Source organism: Lagenorhynchus albirostris, chromosome 1, assembly GCF_949774975.1.
Source record: "Lagenorhynchus albirostris chromosome 1, mLagAlb1.1, whole genome shotgun sequence".
In the NCBI taxonomy this organism is placed as follows: Eukaryota; Metazoa; Chordata; class Mammalia; order Artiodactyla; family Delphinidae; genus Lagenorhynchus; species Lagenorhynchus albirostris.
The window spans coordinates 2,462,790-2,483,155 of record NC_083095.1 but is presented as its reverse complement, the minus strand read 5'-3'; the positions used below and the strand labels follow the sequence as shown (position 1 = coordinate 2,483,155).

General features: G+C 54.3%; 1 protein-coding gene across 2 annotated transcripts in view; it reads right to left on the bottom strand.

The window, feature by feature from the left end:
* CDC42BPB (CDC42 binding protein kinase beta) overlaps nucleotides 1–3,675 on the bottom strand; it is a 114,571-nt gene extending 110,896 nt beyond the window's left edge. The window contains exon 1 of one of the 2 annotated variants that reach the window (XR_009541697.1): nucleotides 3,262–3,675. Coding sequence is in view for 1 of the 2 variants with exons in the window: in XM_060155691.1 (XP_060011674.1) it covers nucleotides 3,262–3,436 (175 nt within the window). In the remaining variant the exon portion in view is untranslated. The remainder of the gene's footprint in view (nucleotides 1–3,261) is intronic. The other variant, XM_060155691.1, reaches the window with a different exon arrangement.
* Between the last annotated feature and the right edge of the window lie 16,691 nt (nucleotides 3,676–20,366).

Sequence of the window (20,366 nt, the reverse complement as noted above, 5' to 3'; positions counted from 1 at the left end):
TTTCTTATATCTGTTAGTTAAAAAACGTGTTCCTATGTTATGCAAAAATTCTATCTTGAGATGTTCAGCACCATCAGCTAAGCCTGAACGTATTAAACTTGGTAGAGTCATCCCACTCACACCTAGGGCTGAGCATCCCCAGGCCAAGAGCTACAGGAATTCACACAGATGAAGGAGAACTCTGAGAAGGTACCGCTTCCTTCATAATAAGAAAAATCACCAATGAGGAAATTAAACAGAGGGCTACAAAGATTAATTCTAGCCCTTACAGAGGAAGCATGGTGGCACGATGAGAGAAGATGCTCTGGACTGGGAAACGGGAAACCCACGCTCACGTATGCCGCCAGCAGCGAGCCCCAGGCCTCCCACCTGCTCTGCAGGCCACGTGGGGCTCAGAGCAGAGGGCCACTGTGATCCACCCAATGCCAATGGGCTGGGACTTCAAACATCAGCTGTCTAAATATAATACCGGCCATTATTTTTAAGTCATGAAAAAAAAATTTTAAGACATGTAAAAGTATTTTTATATAACGAAGATGAAAGACAACAATTTCACCTCATTTAGTTGTCCATATTTGTTGCTGTCTACTTGTAGAAATTTCAAAATGTTTCATATGGTCTGCTTCAAACGGTATCAAATTTGCATTTAAAAAACAGCTTAAAGAAATACACACGCAAAGCAGGGTATTTCCAACTTTTAATTAAGGTCCTGGATCTCATAGAGAAAACTAATCAAACTATAAACACAATCAAGGGAAAATTAAAGGCAAAATCTACAGTGAAGCCTAGGATGAGTCTTGTCCCAAGCAGCCACTGTGGAAATAAGAAAATCTTCTTTTAAAACTTAAAATCTTTAATACTTATACTTTCCAAATTTCCTCAAAGATTCCCCAGTAAGTCTCAAATCTGGGCTGAATCGGCTATTTTCCTTCATTAAGTTTCAAGAATTCTACATAACTGTTAACAGACACCTAGCAAGGTTAGCCCCTCTGCAGGAGAGGACTCAAACATCAGAGGTCTCAAACATCAGGCAGAGTGTAAATCCAAACACTCAACCATCTGCAGGTTGACAGCCTATGTACGTGTTTCTTGAGCAGAGCAGAAGTAATTCCACTTGGAAGTCAGGGCACCTAATAATGCTCCGCAAACAATTCCACTTGAAAGACCATTCTTTGCCTTCCAAACACAATGACTGGGCATTCCAAGTAACACTAAATAATGACTGCACACACATCCTAACTAGTAATACACACTGTGGAATTACATCGGTGTGTATGTTAACACACATGAGATGAAATACTGCTTCTAAAATATATTACTATTCCATGAACATGCCACCTTAGAGTACATTCTTCTCTGTAATTTAAAGTTCTGTGCAGACTGAGTTCTTTAGAATAATGTAATTTATTTGTAATCATAATTTCCAAAGAGCCAGCACACGATTTTCAAAATATTTCTTTATTACAGCACAGAGCTTCTACTTAAGACTTGGAAAACCCAAATCTCATAAGACCTCCGCACATGCAGAGAAGAGCTTCCTCCAGTGAAGCCCACCAGTTCACAGAGTGGCAGGTACCGTCTGGTGGTGAGGGGGCTGCACAAGGAAGGACCACTGCTCCACAGGGCACCCAGCCTTCAGGATAAGCCCCTCCGAGGCACTGCAGGTCCCCAGGCCAGAGGCTAGCTGGACCACACCTTACCTGCTAACTCAACCTTCCCTCTGCCTCCTCTTTGCAGTCACACATTTACTCACATACCAAGCACTGAGTTGAACTTGATCTTGAAACTGGATTTCAAGATCAAACACTCAGCAAGAACAGCAAAGAGGATACTCAGAAGGCTGGGATGTAACAGGCACCAAAGACTTCACTTTCAAAGCAACTGTGAAGTCAGTTAACTCATTCAGTTGGAAATCATGTCACTGATAAATGACCCCAGAAAATGAATAGTACTCATATTTTACTGATATCGTATATAATCAAGAAAGGTGGACCCCACCAAAATAAAGCATAACAGGCTGTCCTGGGGCTGTGGGCCTCCTTCTACTGCTGCTCTCACAAGACATCAAAATTCCACTGAAGCGCGAAAAACAGCAGCTCTCTAAAGAATATCACAACTTAAGTTTTATTTTGTAAACAAAATTCCAAATTCTAATTACCACTTTGGCAGAGGAGGTGGCCTCACTATGGAATACATTCGTTTGTTTCTTCATGTCAATATCAGCTTTATCAGCCCCAAAGGTTAGAAATTACTGGATCAAACTGCACAATCCTAGTCCAATGACGCACATGACCCAAGGATAAGATTTTCATAGATCTGGCCCGAACCCGGAATAGAAACATTGCATCTTCCTTCTCAGTATTTTTATATGAGGCTGAGGGTCTTGACAAAATGTCCAAGTTAGAGAGAGAGACTGTAAGAAGATTTTACTTTACACGTGTAGCTGTTCTTGAGATTCTAACCATTAAGTAGCTTAATCAAATTTTTGTCCTAATAAAGCATAATAACTTAGTTAACCAATGATTAAGGCACGCAAAGATCAGACGAAAAAAGTTCTTAAGTGACTTCCATATACTAACAGTTCCAGCTGCCCCCCAAATATTACAAGGGTCTGGCAAAACTACAATGAAAAAAATCAATTTGCTCTCGCATGGCGTATTCAAAACAAGGCTTTTAACCTTAAAATTCCCTTAGAGGTGGTACAGTCAAAGGGATGTTCAGGCCCCGGACACCAAGGGATGCAGACAGGCTGTCACCTAGGAGGGGCTCCCAGGAGACGCACGGGGGTGCGGGGGACAGACGCAAAAAGCACACGCCGCTGCCCCCACAAGCCAGCAGGGCGAGCGGGGGGAGCAACTCGACGCGGACTCCGGACCCCAAGGGCGAGGGGCGGATATCCCAGGGAGTGCTGCAGGAAACGATATCCAGACTCGGAGGGTGGATCTAGGAAGCGGCCGGGGCGATGGCCGGGCGCGGGGGTGGGGGTGGGAACGGAGGATGTGGCTCCGAGGGGCAGGATGAGGGGGCGGGTCGGCCGAACGCGGATGTGAGAAGGCCAAAGAGGAGGGCAGGGCGGGATGGAGAGCCGCGAAGCGGTGAGGGCGCCAGGAGCGGCCGGACAGGGATGGGGCGGCGGGTCTGGGAACGGTGACGAGGCGGGATGAGCGGAAGCCCGAGGACAGGGAGGAGGCGGGCGGAGTGGGGGGAGGGCGCAACCGGGCGGGGGTCGCAGAGCCGAGGGTCAGGCCCGCGCACACTTACCCCACTCGAGGAACTCGGCCACATACTTGTCGCGGCGCAGGGCCGAGTGGCTACACTCGGTGTACAGGCAGACGAGCACGTCGAGCAGCGTCTCCACGCTCAGGGCGCTCTCGTTGCGCCAGGGCCCGTCCAGGAGCAGCTGCTCCAGCTTCTTGAGCCGCACCTTGGCAGACATGGTGCCGCGCGGCCCGCTCCCAACGCGCCGGCCTCTCGCCGCCCGCTCGGCCAGTCCGTCACGGCGAGCCCTCAGCGTCCCGGCGGGCGCGAGCCTCGGCAGCCGCGGCCCCTCGTCGCCGCCCCGTCCGCGTCGTCGCGCCCCGGCCTAGGCCGACATCTTGGGCTCGGTCCCGGCGGCGCAGCGTCTGGGGCGCCGGGCCCCGCGGGTCCATGGGCTGGTCTCCTCCCCTCGGCGCCGCCGCCCGCCCCCGCCTCGCGCTCCTCGGCCCCGCCCGCGGCCGCACCCTCCTCGCCGCCCGCCGTCGACCTGCAGCGGCGCGGAGCCGAGCGCTGCGCAAGCCCGGCCGGCGCCCGAGCCCCGACCCCAGCCTCGACCCGGCGGCACAGCCCCGCGGCCCGCAGCCAACCAGGGCGCGGCCAGCGCGGGCGCAGCCAACCACGGCGTGGCCGGCCGCCGCCGCGCTGACCTCAGCGCGCCGCCCCGCCCCTGCGCTCCCGGCTCCCGGCTCCTGGCGGGATCGGACCTCGCCGCTTGCCGTAGGGGGGGGGGGGGGGTCGGGATGCTGGGAAGGTCGGGCGGGCGGGGTCGAAGGGGAGTGTCGCCCGGCGGGGGCGGGGCGAGCGAATAGCCAGTGCTCCGCCGAGATTGTAGCGCAGGCGCGTGCGCAGAGGGCGGCCGGGCGGCGTGCGCGAGCGCGTCGGGGAACGGGCCTCTGTATGCGAAGCCTGCGCTCCCGCGCGCGCACGTTTTGTCTCCAGAAGGGGACCTGGGGTCTCGGAGTAGACCCACGGGGCCTGGCCTCCCTGGGGGCTTCGTGGCCGGTCGGCTGACGTGAGCGTCGAGGGCCGTACCGCAGACGCAGCGCTGGCAGCCTCGGCTGTCTCTTTTAAAACCGGGTCTCATCTGGGCTGGGAGCGGCCTTACGGAAAAGGCGACCTTCTTTTAACTTGACGGGCGGGAGACAGGCCCGCCCGTACAGGGTGGGGGCTGCTGGAGAGGGGCGCCCCCGCGGTCTACCCAGCGCCCCGTGAATTCGTGTTGCACCCGCACTGGCCGCTTCAGACTCTACTGCCCACCTTCCCCTCCCCGCAAACAGATGCCTTGGGGTGTCAGTTTGGTAGGAAAGGGCCTGCTGTTTGTCTCCAGGCTGGGTTTGCCTAGCGATTCCCTGCTTATACCAAGATTACGGGTTTATTCGTGTGCCTGGGGAAGGAGGGTGACGGAGAACGTCTTCCACCCAAACAAACCCTTGGCGTCGGGAGAGGAGGGGCGGCCTAGAACTCGTGGGAGGTCACTGAGGCCATGGGGGTGGGCGAGGGCTGGGGAGCCAGGATGCAGGGTTAGGGACCCCCAACCTGGGAAAGGGAGGCGGAGGCGGGGGGAGCTTCAGTAGGAGCAGGGCAGCCAGGTGGAGCAGATGAGGGGACAGATAGAGGTTCGAAGATGCAACACTAAAGGAACCTGTGGCAAAACTGGCTCATGGAGATAAAATCACAGTAGCATCTACCTCTGTGGGAGGTATTGCCTCTGGAAAGGGTAGGAGGGAGCCTTCTGGGCCTCTAGAAATGTTTTATAATTTGACTTGGGTGATGGTTATGCAGGAGTACATAAAAGGAACATTCTTCAAGCTCTACACTTCAGAGTAGTGCATATCACTGTATATCTATTATACCTTAGTTTTTTAAAAGCAGGCAAAAACAATCTTTGGTGTTAGAGGTCAAACTAGAGGATACTTTGGGGGGATTATGAACTGAGGGGCTAGGAACATTCTGTATCTTGACCAGACCCATCTTGGTATATGGGTCTGTACATAATTAATCAAACCGTACTCTAAATATGTATGCACTTTATGTGTATGATACCTAAATTAAAAAAAAAAAAAAAAAGGCCGAGCAGCCTACGTGGCCATTTTACAGTTAAAACCAAATTCTTCATCTTAGCTTTTAAGTAGGGTGATCAAACGTCTGAATTTGTCTGGGACAGTCCCCATTTTTTGCCCTTGTTCCAGTGTATGTATAACAACGTCCTTCATTCCCACTGTGTCCGCATTTGCACAGTATATTCTCTCATGCTTAGACCCAGCAAGGGTCTGCTCAGCCCTCTAGCCCTGTCCCTACTCTCTTCTCAGTCTCTGACTCCAGTCTCACTGGCCTCTTTGCTGTTCCTCTACTATTCCTGCTCCCTCCTGCCTCAGGGCCTTTGCACTTGCCAAGCCCTTCACGTTGGATGCCCCTCCCTGACCACCTTCACTTTGTGTGCTCAGCCCCAATCTGTTTCAGGATTGTCCCTTCAGGGCAGCCTTGCCTACCTGACTGGGCTGGATCAGGCCCCAGCTCACCCTGTAGTTTTTCTTAGCACTTGCCTAAGTGGATACCTGTGAGTCTTGCCCATTAGTCTGGATACTAGAAATCTTCCTGTGCCTCAATTTCTTCGGAGGTAAAAAGAGAATAATAATAGGACCTACCCCAGTATTTCAGTGAGTTTCTGGAAGGATTAAATGAGTTAATACCCAGAGAGTACTTTGAACAGTGCCTGGCTTGCTTTACATGCTCACATATTGGTAGCTGGTATTGTGCATTAGAGTTTTATTTCTAAAACTAAGGGCTCTGTGACCAGCTGATGGATACAGTGTCTTGGGTTCCCCAGACCAGGGAATCCCAGTGTCCTCAGGCATCCATGAGGTTCCTCTGTGTCTGTCTTAATCACTTTGGGCTGCTATAACGAAGTACCGTAGACTGGGTGCCTTACAAACAACAGAAGCTTATTTCTCACAGTTCTGGAGGCTGGAAGTCCAAGGGCAGGATGCCAGCATGGTCTGGTTCTGGGTGACTGCCCTATCCCTGGTTACAGAGGGCTGTCTTTCTGTGTTCTCACGTGGGGAAAGAGGTAGCTCTCTGGCCTCATAAATGGGCACTAATCCATTCATGAGGGCTCCACCCTTATGACCTAATCATTTCCCAAAGGCTCCACCTCCTAAAAACATAACATTGCGGGTTAGGATTTCAGCATATTAATTTTGGGGACACAAACATTCAGTCCATAACAGTATCTTTACAATAAACTCCTCCTACATAGGCTGGTATGGTGGGTTTCTGGTCTTTGCAACACTGCAAGCCAGACCAAGGCTAGCCTTAGCCTCAGACCCTGAAACGTGTACAACATACAGTAACCGAGTCACAAACAATGTCTCAGTTCAGAAGTTAGAGCGTCCAGGTCTACAGAGTCAAACCTTTGAACCTCATTTAACTTTAAATCTTACCTTGGGCCCTTTAGGGCCTAGGATGAACTCTGGGGAAAGGGGGCTGTGCTCAGCAGTCTCCCTCGTTCCTTCCCGCAAGCCGCTCAGCTAGCTCGGCCCTGCTTCCACCCATCCGGGGCGGCTGCCAGAGAGGAAGAACGGAGAGGCACTGGGGAGGGCTATGGCCTCACCTCTGGTCTGGCAACGTGTAAGCTGACCCCTCTCTCCTGGGAACATTCACAGGCTCCCCAACAGTTCCCTGATATTCTCTCTCCTGGGCAGCAGTATCACTTTTCTGGGTGGGTGTTTATCTGGTGCCTGCAGGGGACCCTCTGCCCTTCCATGGAGACCACTGGACAGGACCTAAGATGACCCATCCATGCAACTCACATCTGTCCACACAGCTCACGTCTCTCCAGAGGAAGCACCCCTCACCCCGACAGATGTTCCAGAGCAGGCAGGTGCCCACACAGCAGCACACTCCTGGCTCTGGCTCCAAAGCAGCTCGTGAGCCTTCTTTCCCGGCTGGGAGTCCATCCCCAGTCCACTGTGCCCCAAAATGGAGGGCTGCTTTTGAAGCTCACTGAGCAATCCCTTGTACATGGACACAAGACAAAGGTCATCGTCCCTTTGCTGGACAGTCTGGTGTTTGTCTGCCTGGCACCCCCTGTCCCCTGAACCCCATTCCCCGTAAGTCTTTGTTCTGGCTCCACTCTGCTCATGGGATCCTAGAGTGGCCGCCACAGGGGGTGGACATGTCACCCGAGGTGGCTGGTCAGCTCTCCATCTCCCCTCCACCCACAGTGACCCCGGATCAGGGGCACCATATGATTCACGCCAGGCCAATAGGTGAACTCCTTTAGGATGTTGTATACTAAACTGGGAGAGGGACTTCCCTGGTGGTCCAGCCGTTAAGACTCCACACTCCCAATGCTGGGGGCTCTGGTTCGATCCCTGGTCAGGGAACTAGATCCTGCAACAAAGGGTCTTCATGCTGCAACTAAATATCCCGCACGTGGCAACTAAGATTCCACGTGCTGCAACAAAGACCCGGTGCAGCCAAATAAATTTTTTAAAAAAGAAAAAAAAACTGGGAGAGAGAATTTCTCATCTTTTGCTTTAGACCAGGGGCAGGTGAGCTTTTTCAGCCAAGGTCCAGATAGTAAATACTTCAGGTTTTTCATATCCTAGTCTCTGCCTCTACTGCTATGGCATGAAAACAGCCATAGACAATATGTAAACAAATGAGCATGTGCCCCAGAAAAGCTTTACTTACAGAAAAGGAACTTGGCCCACAGGCTGCAGGTGGCTGATCCCTGCTTTGTAGCCCATGTTGTGATGGTGGGACGTCACCCCAACAGCCACAGTTCCTGTTAGAAAGAGAGAAGGAGCAGGGGGTATTTTGTTACGTAAACAATAAAATTTCCTCTTTTCTTTAAACCAGTGTGAGCAAGGGTCTTGCCATTTACACTGAAAAGTGCCCTTTCAAATCCTTAAGAACAAATGAAAGTAATCCAAAAGGAACACAAGCAAATAATATGAACAAGGGTGTGTTGTACAGAAGAAGAAACACAAAGGATCAATAGATATATGAGAATGTGCTCAACCTTATTGACAGGAAAACGCAAATTAACTTCTGCTTTCAACCAAGATGGAGTAATGGGGATCAGATTTACCCTCCTACCTGAAACAGTGAAGGAAATAGTCAAAATACATGAAACAACGATCTTCACGATGCTAGAAGCCAGGTGACAAAGGACTGTGATCCCTCAGCCACCATAAACAAAAGTGATGCCTACGGCTGCCCATCCAGGGAGAGGGGACTGGTGGGGGGGAGCCCCATGGGCTGCTTGAGATGAGGAAGCAGAGCTGAGGGTCTGGCAGCTGGAAGGCTCAGGACAAAGTACCAGAGAGGAGTGAGCTGCACAGAGAGAGAACCAGGAGATCAGCAGAGGGTCCCCCTGAGTACCCAACAGCATACTGACTAGCACTTTTGTAGAAAGAAACTACCCAAGGCTGGGGAAAGAACCAGGCATAGTGCCTGGTGCTCACCTACGCTGAAAATAGTGTTGCTTTGCAGCAGTCAGACTAGAAAAACTTAATTCACCAGCACTGGGCAGAATTCTCTAGAAGGTTATACCTTGGGAGTGGGAACTAGCCCTGGACTGAGCATTGCTCCAGATCTGCCTACTAACAAATCATAAAAACGAGACCCAAAAGTATTAAACCGTTTCCAACTAACTTAACTGCATCCCAGAACAGAGCTCCAGAAAATTTATAGGAACAGAAAAGTATCCAGCACCCAAAAAGGCAAAATCACAATGTCTGGTATCTAATCAAAGACTACTAGACATTCAAGCAGGCAAGAAAACACAACCATAGTGAAGAGAATAAGCAAATAATCAAAATCCACCCAGCACTTACACAGATGTTAGAATTAACAGAGAAAGACATGAAAGCAGTTATGAAAGCTGTATTCCACATGTTCAAAAAGTTAATAGAGGGACTTCCCTGGTGACACAGTGGTTAAGAATCTGCCTGCCAATGCAGGGGACATGGGTTCGAGCCCTAGGCCAGGAAGATCCCACATGCTGCAGAGCAGCTAAGCCCGTGCGCCACAACTACTGACCCTGTGTGCCACAACTACTGAAGCCCGCGTGCCTAGAGCCCATGCTTCCTAACAAGAGAAGCCACTGCAATGAGAAGCCCATGCACCGCAACGAAGAGTAGACCCCGCTTGCTGCAACTAGAGAAAACCTGCACGCAGCAACGAAGACCAAACGCAGCCAAAAAAGAAAATAATAAATAAATTTTTAAAAAAAGTTTATAGAATCATAAAAGACATTTTTAAAAAACCTAAGAGAACTTTAAGAGATGAAAACTACACTTTCTGAGATGAAAAACACACTGTATGAGATTAATGGCAGGTTAGGCATCACACAAGAAAATATTACTGAATTTGAAGGCATAGCAATAGAGCTTATCCGAAATAAAACAGTGAGAAAAAAAGAATTTAAAAAATAAACAGAACATCAGTGAACTGTAGGACAATATCAAGTGGTCCAATATGTGGATTGGAATCCCAAAGGAGAAGAGCAAGAAAGAGGAGGGACAGAAAAAAAAATTGAAGAAATAATGGCTGAAAATTTTCCAAACTCGATGAAAACCATAAATCACAAATCCAAGACGTTCAATGAACCCCAAGCACAAGAAACATCAAAAAAAAAAACCCAAAAAACAAACAACTATACTAAGGCACATCATAATCAAAACCAGTGATAAGGAGAAAAAAAATAGCCAGAGGGTGAAAAAAGACACGTTACATGCAGAGCAACAAATTTCTCATTGGAAATTACGTGAATGAAAAGACATTGGAGCAACATCTTTAAAGGACCAAAAGAAAAAAGTTAACTGCCAGCCTAGAATTCTATACCGAGCAAAAGTATCTTTCAAAAATGAAGGTGGAAATAAAGACATTTTCAGACATACAAAGGCCCACCATGAGGACAGAGGTCCATTGCCTGACTGGCTTCTTTGGATTTTATAGACACATTTACTGCTTGGGTAAGCTTCTCTAATTCATTTACTGGGTACCCACTAAGACTGCTAATTTTGAGTGGAACCCAGAGAACAAATGGGTTCTTCATCAGGTCTAGGCTTTGATGCAAGCTGCCTTGCCACTTAAACCCCATGATCCAGCAGAACCTGTTGTTTTTAGTGTGTGTGGCAGACAGAGGTGCTCTGTGGAGCAAGTCCCAATAGGAAAATCACTGTGTGTGCACCCAGAGTTTTGGAGTCAGGCCATGCCTTCTTCTGCCAGCAACTTTCCTCCATTTCAAAGGGAACTCCTGGCTTGCTGCTGGATCTAAGTGGCGACTTAATGCCTGGCCATGGATACCAAGAAACTATGACTCAAGCTGTCCATCATAAGATAGATGTTATCGTACCTACTAAATCTTAAACGTGGATATGCACGCAGCATTCCATTGTAAAATGAAACTGGTCCCTGACAGACCTGGAAGGAACAAGGAGACTTCATGAGTAGGCAACTTAGACTCCATGGTACCTGCTCCTACTGTATTACCAACTCTTTTAAACTCACAGCTATGCCCTCATGGGAAGCATGGTGATCAGTCAACAGAGGATGAAAAGGTGTGTGCCTGATTTAAAGATTTGTCTGCCTGGGGCGGTGACTCCATCCAGAGATGGATGGCTGTGGCTTTACAGACACACTCAGAAGAAGCCCTGAAGGACCATAGTGAAGAGAAATTCTTCCAGAGGCAAAAATGTTGATTCTATGTTGACTCATGGGCAGTGGCTAACAGGTTGGCCAGCTGATCAGAGACTTGGGAAGAATACTTTTTCTAGGAGATCTGGGGGAAAGGCAAGCAGATGGAGCTCTCAGAATGGGCACAGAGTGAGAAGAGATACTCACCAAAGGACATCTACCATGGAGGAAGCTCTTGCGTGTCAAGTGGACAAGATGACCTACTCTGAGGACGTCAGCCTCTTTCCTCCCCTGCCCCAGTGCTTGCTCAACGGGTCCATGTCCAAGTGGCCAAGGAGGCAGGAATGGAGGCTACGCAGGGGCTCAGCCACACAAACTTCCCTCGGCCTGGCTGACTTGGTTTCCATTATGGCTGAGAGCCCACCTTGTCACCAGCAGGGACCCACGCTGAGCTCTTAATATGGTGCCATTCCCCAGAGGGACCAGGCAGTTGCCTGGAGATATAGGACCTCTTTCATCATGTAAGAGACAGTGATTTGTTTTGCCCTTGTATATTTCAGGTCAGAACTTGCCTTTCCAGCCACATTGCTTCTACCGACACTGCCATTTGTGGACTCAGAGAATGCTTTATTTATCCATCACCATGGCAACTGAAGCAACATTGCCTTGGACTGAGGGACTCATTTTTTAAAAAATATTTTATTATTTTTAAAAGATTTTTGATGTGGATCATTTTTAAAGTCTTTATTGAATTTGTTACAATCTTGCTTCTGTTTTATGTTTTCTGGTTTTTTTGGCCACGAGGCATGTGGGATCTTAGCTCCCTGACCAGGGATTGAACCCACACTCCCTGCATTGGAAGGCAAAGTCTTAACCACTGGGCCACCAGTGGACCGCCAAGGGACTCACTTTTCGTTGAAGAAAGTGTGGCAGAGAGCTCAAGCCCATGAAATTCCCTGGACTTACCATGTATGTGCCCCATCTCCCAGAAGCAGCTGGCTGGGGAGAATGGTGGAAGGGTCTGTAGAAGACTAGTTGTGGTGCTTGTTGAGAGCCAACACCCTGCAAGGTTCAAGCGCTCTTCTCCAGGGTGTAGTGTATGCCTTGACCCAGCAGGCATTATATGGTGCCATTCCCCCACAGCCCAAACGCATGGGTCCAGGAACCAAGCAATGGAGGTGGGAGTGGCCCCTCCCCACGATTACACTAAAGAAAGAACGCACTGGAGGAATTTTTGCTTTCCTTCCTGTGACCTTGGGCTAGTGTCCAAGAAAGGAATGCCTCCATCAGGAAACACAGTCATGCTTCCAATGAATTAAAGTGAATTAAAGCCGAGGCTGTCCCCTCCCCCGATGGGCTGTTTCTGGTTCCTTATACCACTGAAGCAGCAGGCATGGAAGGGGATGTTGATCTCAGTCAGCCGAGGGAATGTGAATTGAGTCCACACACTGGGGCAGGTAGGTTACGTGTGGAGTCCGGGGACTGCACTGTGGTTCTTCTTACTGGGAAAAAGGAAGGGAGTTCCTTAATGATGGGCCCACAGAGCGCTCAGGTCCTGAAGGAACAAAAGTTTGGGTCATCCCTTGGGCTGACCCAGGGTTCAGTGGTTGCAGGACATTGTGCAAGCAGGCACTGGCCCAGCAAGCCCCCTAGGGGCTATTTCCTTCTCACCTGCCCGGCTCCACCCTTGCGACCTTATATGGGGAGCGCTGTGATGCTCACCACGAGCTCACCACCTCCGGCTTCGGGGTTGGCTGCCTCCCCAGTTGCCCATCACCCAGCACGATCAGAGGCTAATGTAGCATCATGCACCCTGGGTGTTGAGGACACATGTCCCCCACTGAACAGGGGTGGATGCTGAAGGCCGAGGGGTGGGTGCCCCTCCCGGTCCACTCTCCGTCCTTCTCTGCCTGTTTTGTGCCCCAGATGGGCTGTACCCATGGGAGGCGGAGCTCAGGAGAGCGAGAAGGGTATCTTGTCCCCACCTCCCCCTTCCCGTCGCTGCAGCCACGGCTTGCTCCAGGCCCCTCTCCTTGAAACAGCTGCCCCCAGGTTCCAGCCACCCCTCCCCCCCACTGCCCCTCCCCCCCATAGGTGGTAATAGCTCCCTGCCGCTGCCAGCCTTGCCCCCCCCATCCCTCCCCAACTGCCCGGAATCCTGCTCACACATCAGTAAACAGGCCATTTTATGCTTTCCTGGATCTCCCTGCTTTCGTGTGCCCCTGCTGGGACTCTGACCAATGCAGTCCTGTGTACAGTAATATTCATGAACCGGTTACTTGCAATTAAAATAATGAAAATCTAAATGTCCATCAATGGACAGATAGATAAATGATGGTACCTTCAAAATATGGAGTTCCACGTAGCCATTAAAAAATGATACAGGTCCAGCACTGTTCTAGGTGCTGAAGATGCAGCAGCGGCCCAGATGGTTGCCCAAGCGTCCACTCTGGTCCAGGAACAGATTACAGAGGAGTAGAAAGAGAGAATTTTGGAGAGTGATGAGGGCTTGGAAGGAAGTGGACCTGGTAATGAGATAGGGCAGTGCCTGCCTTCCAGATGGGGAATATGGGGCGGCCTCTACGGCGTGGACACTGTAGCTGAGAAGTGAACAAAAAGGAAGGAGCTCTGTGAGGCTTTCCAGGTAGAGAAATCCCTGTCACAGAGCGGGAACAGAAGGCAGCCGGCATGGAATGGTGGAGAGGCGGGCAGGCCTAGACGTGTGTGGCTGGGCCTCAGCTGATACGTCAAGCGGCTCCACCTTCCCTGACAGTCGCTGCCTGGGTCCTGCGGCTGCTGTGACCCTGATAGTGGTTCCTGAGGTTTCCTGCTGCCGGCCTCCCTAGGCCACAGTTCTTCCTGAGGGGTGTTTCTCTTCCGCTTTCTCAGCCTCCGAGCTGACGACGTGGAGAACTTTGAAGGTCAGGGGCACGAGCGGGTACTCTGCCAAGGTCAGACACAAAGAAAGTGTCCCCACAGACGTGTGCACAGGAAGGAAGGAGTCAGGGAGCCCACGGTGAGGGCAGCGGCGGGGGGGGGGGGCGGGCGAGGGGACGTCAGGCGGTCCTGTCGCGAGTGTGCGGCCTCTTGTTGCCTGGGCACCTTGGCACAGAACCGGCTGCAAGTTTGTGAGCCCCTCCCCATGCATGTCCCTGCGCGAAACGCCCCGTGGCTGCCTGGAATGTTCTCTGCATCCAAAACCACTGAACCCAGCAGTATCCAGCAGCTGCCCACGTGGGCTGCTCTGAGGGCTGGGTGAGAGGACTAGACCGAGGCCCAACTCTGTGACCCCCAGCTCCTCCTCTGAAAGAGAGAGGGAGACCCTCCATTACAGGGTCCCGGAGAGACCTCAGCGAGGTCACGGATGACCTGCAGTCGTACTGGATACATTAATGCAGATCGTCCCAGTCACACTAATAGTAGCTGATGACAGTGATGGCAATGGAAGGAGAGAGACTGGAGGCGGCGATCAATGCAGCCAGTGCAGCCTCATCCGCACCCGGCCGCCCTCCCCTACCTGGTCTCCCCCATCCTCCACTGGCCGCCAGACGCATCTTCCCAAAGCCTGGCTCTGATCACATCTCTCTCTTGCTTGGAAGGCTCCCCGCTGCCTCAGGGATAAGCGGGCCCTTTGGAGCCCTTTTTTAAAAAATTAATTAATTTATTTGGCTGTGCCGGGCCTTAGTTGCAGCATGCGGGATCTTTAGTTGAGGCATGTGGGACCTAGTTCCCTGACCAGGGATTGAACCCCGGCTTCCTGCATTGGGAGCGTGGAGTCTTAGCACTGGATCACCAGGGGAGTCCCCTTTTTGAGCCTTTGACCTAGGACTTCCCCTCCCAGAGTCTACACTGCTGCTTCGAGAGGGAATTACTTGCTGCTGGTGTGGCGGCTAGACCAGAAAGTCAGGGAGGAGGCGTAGGGTGGGGATGGGGGATCTTCGGGGAGAACATCAAGGCTTTGCAGCAAAGACTGCAAACACTCTAAGCGCCCTGTGCTCTTTACAGACTAATCTGCTGAGAACCCAACGAGGCAGGGACAGGAATCGCCCCCTTTTTCAGAAGAGCAAACTGAGGCTCAGTGAAGCGAAGTAAGGGCTGGTAAAGGCAGGGCCTGCTTCCGAGCCTAGGCACCCTGGCCCGCCACTGTGCCACCTTCCCTCAAAGCAGCAGGGGCCTCCTCCTAACCCAGGCTGGTGTCTTCTTCCCAGGAAGAAAGAGTAACTCCGTAAGGAGTACCAACCCCAGCTACTTCTGCATGCCAAGCACTTTCCACATGGCCCCTCGCTTATCTGCACACGGCCTTGAGCTCCTCCCCACTGTGCAGATGAGGAAATTGAGGCCCAGAGTGGGTGAGAGACTGTCCAGGGGCGCACAGGGAGTTGGAGGATCTAGGGCTTCGTCTAAGCTTGTGTGGCCAGCAGAGGTCTGAGCATTGACCTTGAGCACAGCCTGCAAGGCTGACATGTCCTGTTTGGTGTGTGGACAGAGGAGGCCTGGAAGAGGCAGGCTGATGACACTCCGGTCGCTGTGGCCACCCTTCCACCTTGTGGTTCTCAAAGTGTGGTCCCTGGACCCGACCAGCAGCACAACCCCTGGGAACTTGTTACAAATGCACCCCAGACCCACAGGGGCAGGGGCCTCCATGCCACTCTGCTGCACGCTGAAGCCTGGGGACCATCGGTGGCTGTTTTCCCTCTGGGCCGTGGTGGGCGCTCACCTCCCTGCTACTCCCCTCAGTCCCCCAGGGCTGAGTGAGAAGGGGAGGGAGGGAGACTGCTGGGCCAGTCCCCGCTTCACCTGATTGAACCCAAGGGATGATTACACCTGTCAGCAAATTATCCCTCATCTGCTGCAAGGGTATAAGGGTCCACACCTCCCAAGGCTGTGAGGATTAAGTGAGAGAATGTGCAGGGTGGGCACCGAGGGCACTCCACAGCTCACGTCTCCATCACCATTAGAGCTGCCGATCTTACCATGGATCTAACCCCACCATTCCACCACCCCGTACCCGCTCCCACACCTCCCCCGGGTGCCGCCCGCAGAGCTCAGAGGATAATCTCCCTAAATCGGCCTCCAAGACCCAGGGCTCCGGGCCCCCACTGACTCTCCAGGGTCAGGGAGTCTGGAGGCCTGGCCTCTGCCCGCACGGGCTGCCGCCTGGGTCGCCCCTCCCAGCAGAGCTTCCGGCCTTTCCCCACCCTCCCACCCAACTAGGGAGCGGCTCGGGGTTTGGGGGCCTGGGCTCCCACTGGCGAGGTGCGCCTGGAACGGCGGATGTCGCGCTGCGCGCTTGGGGGCTTGGGGAACGGATGCGGGAGAAAATGGTGGCCGCGCGGCTGAAGGGGCTGCCGGAGGTAGGGGTGGGGAGGGAGCGGAGAAGACCGGGGCTGGGGGGCCGGGGCAGAGTGTGGCGGGCGTGGGCTGTCCAGGCCTGGGCTGGCGATCTCCCGGGGGCTCCCGGGCGCAGAAGCCGGGCGGGACCGGGGTGCCAGGCCCCACCGCTCAGCCCTGACGCGCGGGGTCACCGTTCGCCGGGCCTCCAGGCTGGGAACCCCGCCCCGCCCCACCCGCCGCCCACCTCGAGTCTGCTCAGGTCGGGCCTTGCCTCCGCCGGCCGTCAGGGCTTTGCCCCCAGGCGCGCAGGAGAGTCACGCGGGGGCTTTTAGAGCCCAGCTCCCGAGAATCGGTTAAACGCGAGGGTGCCGGGGAGCGGGCAGTTTCTGCGCCGTCCAACGGCCTAACATCCATCCCGTCCGTCCGGCAGGGACTCGACGCCCCTGGGGCGGGGGTGGGGGTGGGGTGGGGAGAGGGAGGACTCCGGGGCGCCCCCTGGAGGGCAGGAGGGGCCGGGAAGACTCGAGTCCCAGCTTCACTTCCGCGCTGGGAGCCCCGGGGCAAGCCGCTTCCCTCTCGGAGCCTCAGTGTCTGAGCCCGTATCCGGGAACAGAAGTTAACCGCCCTTGATTCCAGGGCTGCGGTGAGGTCTGGAGGACCCACGGGGCTGGCTGGGCCACAGCTGGGGTGTGGCTGGACAGTGTTAAATGGAGGTGCTGTGAGAGGTCTGCCTCCCGACCCCTTCGCGCCCAGTACCCCGAAAACGACAGCCCAGCCCAGTGGTTTGCAGCAGGTCTCACGTGCCCACTCAAACCCGAGCCCCACCTCTCAGCTCTGTGACCCTGGGCAGTTTCCTCAGCCTCTCTGTGCCCGGTGTCCTCCTCTTTAAAATGAGATAATAATATACCATCCTCACAAGGTTTCCAAGATTAAGTGAGCTTGGCAAAGCACCAGACAGTGCCTTGTACACAGGAAGTGCAATGCAGGCTCAGCTAGCATATTGGTGTACTTCCAGAACATTTCAATGCCATACAAACATATATACGTATAAAAGGGCACATATTTTAAACTTCATGTTTATTACACAAAGGGGCTCAGGACAGGCATTGCTAATTTACCAGTGCGTCTTGGAGAACAATCTGTCCCCACCTCTGTGAACAGGAACTTCAGCTTAGTGGGGTGGCCACGTGGGGCAAGACCTGGGGTGTCTCCGAGGCTGGCCAGCTGGGTTCTGCCCTCTGCTCCTGGTACTGGGCGAGTCCTCGGGGGCTTTAGAGATTAAAACTCAGGACCGTGAAGGACGTCACTGGTGGCGCAGTGGTTAAGAATCCGCCTGCCAATGCAGGGAACACGGGCTCGAGCCCTGGTCCGGGAAGATCCCACGTGCCGCGGAGCAACTAAGCCCGTGCGCCACAACTGCTGAGCCCACACGCCACAACTACTGAAGCCTGTGCACTTAGAGCCGGTGCTCCGCAACAAGAGAAGCCACCGCAATGAGAAGCCAGCGCACTGCAACGAAGAGTAGCCCCTGCTCACCACAACTAGAGAAAGCCCACGCGCAGCAACAAAGACCCAACGCAGCCAATCAATCAAAAACAGAAAAAAACAAAAAACTCAGGACCATGAGCCCTGCCCAGCCCCAGTCTCTCCCTGCGCACATCGGGAAGGGCTGGGGTGAGGCACAGGGAAGGGCAAGAGACAACACTGTCCCCTATGGTAGGCGGAATGACCGGGTGGCCTCTGCGGCCGTGGCCTTGGACAGCTCCCTTCCTCCCCTGCTGCCTCGGTCAGCTCTGCGGTGGCACCGGCGCTGGATTCCAGCAGCAGCCCCACGCTCACTTGCCCGCCGCGCTCTCCCTACACCTGGGCTGCCTCTCTCGCTTCCATCCCCACCTGTCCCAGGTCACCTGTCCTCCAGGCCGGGCCCGGCGGAGACAGATTCCTCCCCCCGCCCCGCTTCCCTTCTCCGCCCAAGCTGAGTTCCCTGCGCGGGGTGGGGTGGGGGTTGGGGGGCTTGGGGGGGGGCAAGCGAGCGCCTTGCGCCTCTGAAATGGGAACAAGCCCCTTCCTCCCCCAGAGGGCAGGGTGCTCGCGCCGCGCGGGGCGCCTGGCGCTGGTTCCCGTCCGGTTCCGCCTCCCATTCGCGGGCGAGCCCGCTCTCTCCGGGCCCCCGTTTCTCCGGCTGTGCCTGGGGTAGAGGCTGCAGGCGGCGGCGCTGAGCGAGGAAGGAAGGTCAACTGGATTCGCCTTCTCTGGCTCCTGCAACCGGAATCCCCGCCCGAGGGAGGGCCGGAGACCCGGAGAAACAGAGACCGAGAGGCAGACTCCGGGCCGCCCACGTCCAAGGGGAGAGCGGGTGCCGGGCCGCGAGCGGCGCTTCCTCCACCGCCCGCTCCTACCGTCGGAGGCGGGGCGAGGCTCCCAGGCCAGCCGCCCTCAATCTGCCTTTCCTTGGTCGGGGGTCGCGGGAGCGAGGAGTAGGGCGGAGGGCCTGGGCGTCCCCGGCTCCCCGCCCGCGCAGGGTCGCCTCGTGGCCGGCGGGCGCTGGAGGAAGGCGAGCGGACGGGCGTCGCCCGGACCGGGAGGGGGCGCTCGAGAGAAGCAGTGAACGCCCAGCCCCGACCCCTGGAGCCTCCCGGCCGTCGGCCCGCCCACCCCAGCTGACGCCCTGTCTCAGGACCCCAATCCACCCGGTCCCCCTGTCAGGCTCAGCGCAGCGGCAGTGCAGGTCAAGGAGGGCGGTTCGGGTCTGGGGGCAGGCCCGGGTCCCTCTCCGCTCCCCACTCCGGCCTCACCGGGAGGACAGATTCCCCCTACCTCCGGGATCTGTCCCCGAACTTGTCCCGGCGCGGCGCTCAGCGTAGGCGGAGCACATCACAGGTCTCAAGGGCTGATGGCAAGGCCGGCGGCTCTTGGGGTCCTATAGACGCTGGGAAGGGCGCCGTGCACCTGTGTTCTGCACACCTGCTCGCCCGTGCTCTCTGGGTGTGATTCTCTTATGGCATTTTTAAAACTCTGAAATCTGATTATTTACATTAGAGAGAAATGTCCAGAAACTTTGTGCAGTCAACCAATCTTTAGGGGCTGGGGATTTAGTGTTGGAGCGAAGGTTGAAAATCCCTGCCTCAGGGGCTTCCCTGGTGGCGCAGTGGTTGGGATTCCGCCTGCCGACGCAGGGGACGCGGGTTCGTGCCCCGGTCTGGGAGGATCTCATATGCCGCGGAGCGGCTGGGCCCGTGAGCCATGGCCGCTGAGCCTGCGCGTCTGGATGACTGTGCTCTGCAACTGGAGAGGCCACAACAGTGAGAGGCCCGCATACCGCAAAAAAAAAAAAAAAAAAAAAAAATCCCTGCCTCAGGGCCTTCGTTCTAGCGGGGTAGGGGTGGGATGTTTTCTCCAGCCGGACCTCCCTCTTCCCTCGCTGTCAATCCACCCCCTGGGCCCGTCCACTCCTCCACTGGGGTCATTTACTTAGGACCCTCCGCCCAGCAGCCCACCAAGGGCAGAGGGACTCCGTTCTGGACCTGCCTCTCACAGAGGATCAGCACGCGAGGACGAAGTATAGGACCAAGGTGCTCACATTCAAATTAACACCTGAATTTCCCTTTGCTCTGCTGTGGCCCTCGCGGGAGTCTGGGATGTTTTACTCTAGAATGGCCACAAGATGGCGCCAAGAGCAAACCTTCCTGGCCCAGAGCCAGGATTCCACCCACTCTGAGTACCCCCAGCCGGGCGCTGCCCTCACCTCCGTCCAAGCTTTGGAGGGTGCGTGTAGGTGAGGGGGCTGGGAAGGGGATAACTCCAGCCTCACCGGGGCCAGGGAACATCAGAGATAGTTGGTTCTTACTCTTCATTTGGTACTCCATTCTCTTACTGCATTGGCGGGAACACCAAAGCCCAGAGAGGGGCAGGGCTTCCCAAAGGCACACAGCAAAGGCTGGGAGCAGCCGGGACACACAGCTCCTGCCTCCAGTTCTGCCCGTCTCCTGTGGAGAAGGGCCCATGGTGGAGGGCAGAAGGGGGGAGGAAAAGCAGAATCGGAGGCTGGAGGCAAAGATGGGCCCCAAGACTGGACTCTGTGGGCTCAGATACAGGCCTCCAGGCCTGTCCTTAAAGATACTCCCCGT